Source organism: Hyposmocoma kahamanoa, unplaced genomic scaffold, assembly GCF_003589595.1.
Source record: "Hyposmocoma kahamanoa isolate Upper Pololo Valley unplaced genomic scaffold, ASM358959v1 132, whole genome shotgun sequence".
Classification (NCBI taxonomy): Eukaryota; Metazoa; Arthropoda; class Insecta; order Lepidoptera; family Cosmopterigidae; genus Hyposmocoma; species Hyposmocoma kahamanoa.
The window spans coordinates 569,507-574,953 of record NW_020653467.1 but is presented as its reverse complement, the minus strand read 5'-3'; the positions used below and the strand labels follow the sequence as shown (position 1 = coordinate 574,953).

The 5,447-nt window shown below is 33.8% G+C and overlaps 1 protein-coding gene across 1 annotated transcript; it reads right to left on the bottom strand.

The window, feature by feature from the left end:
- Positions 1-755: 755 nt before the first annotated feature.
- Positions 756-4,687, bottom strand: LOC113240327 (DNA-directed RNA polymerases I and III subunit RPAC1). Its single transcript, XM_026477600.1, has 6 exons — positions 4,634-4,687; positions 3,894-4,194; positions 2,738-2,857; positions 2,310-2,492; positions 1,786-2,013; positions 756-1,115 (listed from the first exon to the last, which is right to left on the bottom strand). The coding sequence occupies exons 1-6, from the start codon at positions 4,685-4,687 to the stop codon at positions 1,006-1,008; spliced, it is 996 nt and encodes a 331-aa protein (XP_026333385.1). The 3' UTR covers positions 756-1,005.
- Between the last annotated feature and the right edge of the window lie 760 nt (positions 4,688-5,447).

The window sequence follows — 5,447 nt, the reverse complement described above, 5'->3', positions numbered from 1 at the left end:
GCTGATGTTAGGGCCGACAAAACATTCAACATTTTAATTATAAAATAAATGTTTAAAGTAAGTTTTAAAATAAAAAGGTTGCTTGTCATGTTGGATTTATCATCATAACTCATACTTATGCATTTCGTTGGCTAACACGCACGATTAACACGACACGTTGCGTATTACGAAATTCGCCGTGGCTCGTGGATGCTGGAAACCTGGAAACCTTTTTTGTAGCAAGAAAGATCATTGCTCTAAAAAATAGGACACAAACACAAAGAGATACTACGTGGATAGGAACCGTTTCGATCTGTGAAAGACGCGAAACAACAAGGTTTGAACAAGTTAATTGAACTGGGAATGTAACAGCGGTTTTCCTTTTTTTCAATAAACTTTATTTTTTTATATTTATAGTTATTTTCCAAGTCATATTTTACATACCTACATAAATGTATATGAAAACTCAAATACAACAGCATAATTGAATCGAGTAACGAGCTCGCAATGTTTATTCATGCAGCTCACTCCAACTCGTACTAAAAGCAGTAAAAGATGGCTATCTGTCCCGTTCTCACTCAACTACACGCAGGTGAAACTGTTTCAAATGAAATTTTAAGATCGTGCGAAAGGAATATTATATATTAGGCTCAATTTACTTAGCCGCGGAACGGAATGGAACGGAAGCGTCAATTTCGTTTCAACTTCCATTCCACTTCGCCGCAATGTAAATTGAGCCATATAGTTCCTTTCGGCCAATGCGGTCATTGATCTTTATTATATATATTGGTTTGAACTAGTTGGGACGGTAACTAAAGACTTGTTTTTGAAAGTGTTTCATGAAAACAAAAACGAGTTTTTATAAAACGCTCATAACACCAAGCTAAATATTTCTCAGACATATCTGATATTTAAAGTAGTAGTTATAAATCTAGCAATGATGGTATTTTGGGAAACTGAAACAACTTTCAAATTTATTTTATAGCAAAAATCTTTAGATTATTACATCCGCATATTAAGCTAGTGTTAAAACTTATTCAGTTCCTCTAGTAGTGACCTACATTTATTTCTCAATATCTTAACAGCTTCTACAAATATTACATTAGGCGGCATGGCCCCAACAGATTCCACATTAACTGAAACAAGAAACATTTAAATTGAAACATAACCAAAAAGAGCACTCCATAGCGTACTGTGCGTAATGTTTTCAGGGAGTGATCAAAACCACCATAGCACACACAAAACCAAATAATGTTGTAACTCAAAATTGTGTAATTGGGAAAATACGATTTGAAAAAAAAAATACTGAACAAAACCAATATACATAATATCCTTTATAAATGGATAATTAAGTATTATGTATAAATAAAATTAATCACAGTACATTCGTAATAAAATCAATTCAGAATTTTTCTTAAATTTTCAAATTGTGTTTTCTCAATTCCACAATGTTCAGTTTACAGTATTTGGTTTCATGTGTGATAAGTAGCCAAACTATTTTACAAATATATTCAGAATATGATAAATTGTATTGTGAATAGAAACGAAGTTTTCCATTTAAGGTTATTAAGTTTAAAATAATCACGTGACATTAGGCTGGGATACGATTTGTGGGCTTTGAAGCCAGAGCACCTTTAAATCATTTTCCTGATGATTTGAGTGCTTTTAAGATATTTTGCTATTCCAGAAAACCTCTTCTCTAGTTCTGTATGTGAGGGCTAGTAATAACTTGCCCTCACATACAGAATTAAAAAAGCCAAACTAAAATCTATTACAAGCTTATGTTCATTGTATTTAGGTACTTACAAATAAAATGATCTCTAACTCTACTCAATACAACTGAATCTTTAATTTCATCATATCTAAAGACATTCCTGCTGCAAGTGTCGTATCGCGCCTCTTTAACATATGCCTTGCCATCAGAGTTAATTCCTATGACACCTGGAGAAAAGCAGGTCTGCAGCAAGACAGCTTCACTATCACGAACTTCACGAGTTAGTGTTATTTCTGGAAGTAATCTGTATGATGCTGTGGCTGTAATGAAAAATATCAAATTTAGTTTCATCAGTACCTAAGCAAATTACGAGTACACTTGAAATTGCCCAATTTATTTACTTGTACTTTACAATGTTAAGCAGATTCCCTTGAGAAGAATGGGTATACAACTCTAGGGTTTGCTTATTTTGTTTAAATACATACATATTTGCTCACTTTTATCAAAATTTATTGTTATGTAGGTGTTAAAAATTCAATTGCTTTCTTTAACAACATCAAAAAGCAATAACAATTTCAACTGTTATAAACCATTATAAACCATTGCAGATACTAACCAACAGGAGAGAATTTAGCATGGTCACTTCCAATACCCTTGACAGCAACTAGTTGCAAATCTAGGTCATGACCTGGTCTCATTTTAGATATTAAGATATCAGGGTGCACAGGACCTATGTCTGCCTCCTTATGTACTGAAGCTTGGTTACCAATTGGATGCCATTTTATTTGTGAAGAGTAAACTGTTAAATTAAAAGTAGTTTTCATTATAATTAAGTATAACACATTTTTACACATCAAAAAACTGTTATATTTTACAGATTATAAGACAAGCATATAATCATAATCTTTGAATGATTATTAGATGTCAATGCTTAGAAAGTGCCTATCAAAGCTATCAAGTCATATATTTATGGAGGATATACCATTCCATTGCTCTCTTTATTAAAGAGGAAGTAAGCGCTATGTGCATGCAGTAGTTGCTTACCACAGTGATTTTCATACAGATCTTCAGCTCTATAAGAATCTTTGGGCTGTGACTTGTTCGTAGTGCATTTCACTTTAAGTGTATATTCCAGTGTGTCAAAATCAGTTCCTTCTGTAGTTCCTTTAATAATACAACATAATTAATCATGCACACTTGACTTAGTTTACTGTAAATGTTTAAAAGTTGTGTTGTATTCAGTGTTGGGCGTTAATCAATTGCAATTGATTTCAATTTCATCATTCATTCATTTCATTGATTTCGATTTTCAATTAAATTTGCAATTAAAATCAATTCCGGCCGGGGGCCGGGGAACCGGGCCCCCCAAGCGGGGTTCCCAACCGGGGCCCCCAATCGGGCCCCCAACCGGCCCCCTAACCTGCCCCCAGCAGGCCCCCACAACCAACGCCCTAACTCACCCCCATATGCCCATAAATTTATCATAATTGTCAGTTTTAATTGTTAATTGTTAATCAAAAACATTGAAAAGATTGAAAATTGATTAATTGTTAATTGTAGATATTTGCAATTAACGATTGATCAATTGTTAGTTGCGAGAACCGTAATTAACAATTAACAATTAACAATTGTGGTTCTCGCAACTAACAATTGATCAATCGTTAATTGCTGTTTCGCAATTGACAATTAATCAATTGTCAATCTTTAATTTCCAGAACAATTAAATTTTGCCCAACACTGGTTGTATTCAGTCATCAACTGATACATTTCTTTTTTAATAATACTGTACTAACAACAATTTGAAATAGAGTAAACTCTTATCATCGATACACATCGTTTATAAACTTGAACTATATTATTGTTCCTTCCTTACACAGCACTAACATTTCAGCAGTCATCATCATCATTATTATTTCAGCCGAAAGACGTCAACTGCTGGACATAAGCCTCCCTTAATGATCATCACAACTGGGCTTGTGCTGCTTGCTTGTTTGCTTCAGCAGTATTTCAATTTTATTAAAACATACCTAGTTCTCATCCAAAAGATAATCTCAATATTTCAAATAGGATCATCCCCTTCAAATAAAAAAATAACAGTTAATAACATCAACAGACTCACAGTGAAGAGTAGAACAATGTGAGTGTTCCAAACATTTAATTTTTATTGAGAAATAATTATATAATAAAAAACAAAACTTACCTTCAGGACGATATTCAAACAGCCTAGGATCTGCTTTCAACGGGATCAGACCTAACCTATGTGCCAACACTTCGTCCTGTATTATAGAAGTATTACTCTTTATCATGACCTTTTCTATAGCCATACTGGGCACTTCACTTAGCATGAGTCTGCGGAAGGCATTTGCAAACCCAGGGTGTATGCCTATTAAGTCAAACTCCATTTCGAAGTTGTCCATGCGTACTATGACAATACTAAATTTCTTTTTAAATTTGTTAAAATCCCATTTATCATCTGCGAAACCATAATCGTCAGGTGCATTCTGGAAATTAAGTTTTATAGGTTACTATCACGTGAACATTAATGTTATTTAACTGCCTCTGTGGCCGAACAGTTACCATGCCGGACTGCCACGTAGAGGTCCCAGGTTCGATTCCCGGGCCGGGAGAAATATTTGTATGGCCTACATTTATTTCTCTCGTGAGTTTGGGTGTAATTTGTGGTTGTCTATGTGTGTGTCCATGGCACCCGTAACACAGGGTTTCCCTAGTGCGGGGCTATGTTGAGTGTGTGCGTTATTATTATTATTATTTAAATCAAATAAATTATTTCTAAGGAATTATTTACTCTTAACAAATAGTGGGGTTTCAGGAAATGGTGAAATTTTTAATATGGTCCGAAGACAAGAGTAGATTCAAATTTTAAAAATCAGACGGTGATTACAACCTCAAAGCAATACAATTTAATAATGATTACTTTACCTTAATTCGAAATTCTTCGAGTATAACTCTAGGCTTCCCTTCTTTTTTATTCATTTTTTTGTATTACTTATTGTAACATATGGTATTTAATAGAATATAAAGTTGATTACATTATAAACACAAAACATACATACATAAGATTATAAAGATTAGGGAAGGACACGGAAAAAGTATCGATACTTTTTGGAATCGAGTACTTGTCCTTCCGATACCGATACTTTTGTACTCGATACTTTTTAATAGTATTTTTTGACAAGTATCGTATGGTTTCGAATAATTCCTGCCTTTATGCCGGTTGCATGAGTCCTTCACTTGCGTTTTTCGCTTCCTTGTGTTGGCTGGGTCGCGGCGTAGAAATCTGCCTTCCGCGCAAAGGCGTTCACGAGTTTTCCAAGACTTAAAATTCAAATAAATTGGTGTTTTTGTATATTTGTGTATGTTTGGTATTTATTTTAGGTAAATCTGTCAATACCATAAAATTGTTAAAGAAGGTGAAAAAAATAATGGCGTGTTTCTACACCTGGTAAACATAGGAAAGGTCGACCAAAGAAAGATCTCGATGATTTTGACCTCTGCCCAATTAGACAAAAGGTTCATTTCTTCTACACGGTAAAAAAACAGGCATGTATTATATTTTATATTAATGCCACTTTCTTCATTAAAAAAACAGTATTATGTAATAAATAGAAACTTTATATTTTTTTCTCAGGTGCCTACACTACGAAATTTATTACCTGTAGTTAAAGAAGATTTGGGATTTAATGGAAGCCGTGAACATCTAAGAAAGATATTACATTCTCTGAGTTTCTCTTAC

What these genes read in the sequence shown, in the direction of transcription:
- LOC113240327 (XM_026477600.1), bottom strand. Translation starts at nt 4,687, where the DNA reads ATGAATAAAAAAGAAGGGAAGCCTAGAGTTATACTCGAAGAATTTCGA. An exon ending in TCTGTATGAAAATCACTGTG is followed by an intron (nt 2,493 to 2,737) that starts GTAAGCAACTAC and finishes TTAATTTAACAG; the next exon opens with TTTACTCTTCACAAATAAAA. An exon ending in TGCTAAATTCTCTCCTGTTG is followed by an intron (nt 2,014 to 2,309) that starts GTTAGTATCTGC and finishes TTTTCATTACAG; the next exon opens with CCACAGCATCATACAGATTA.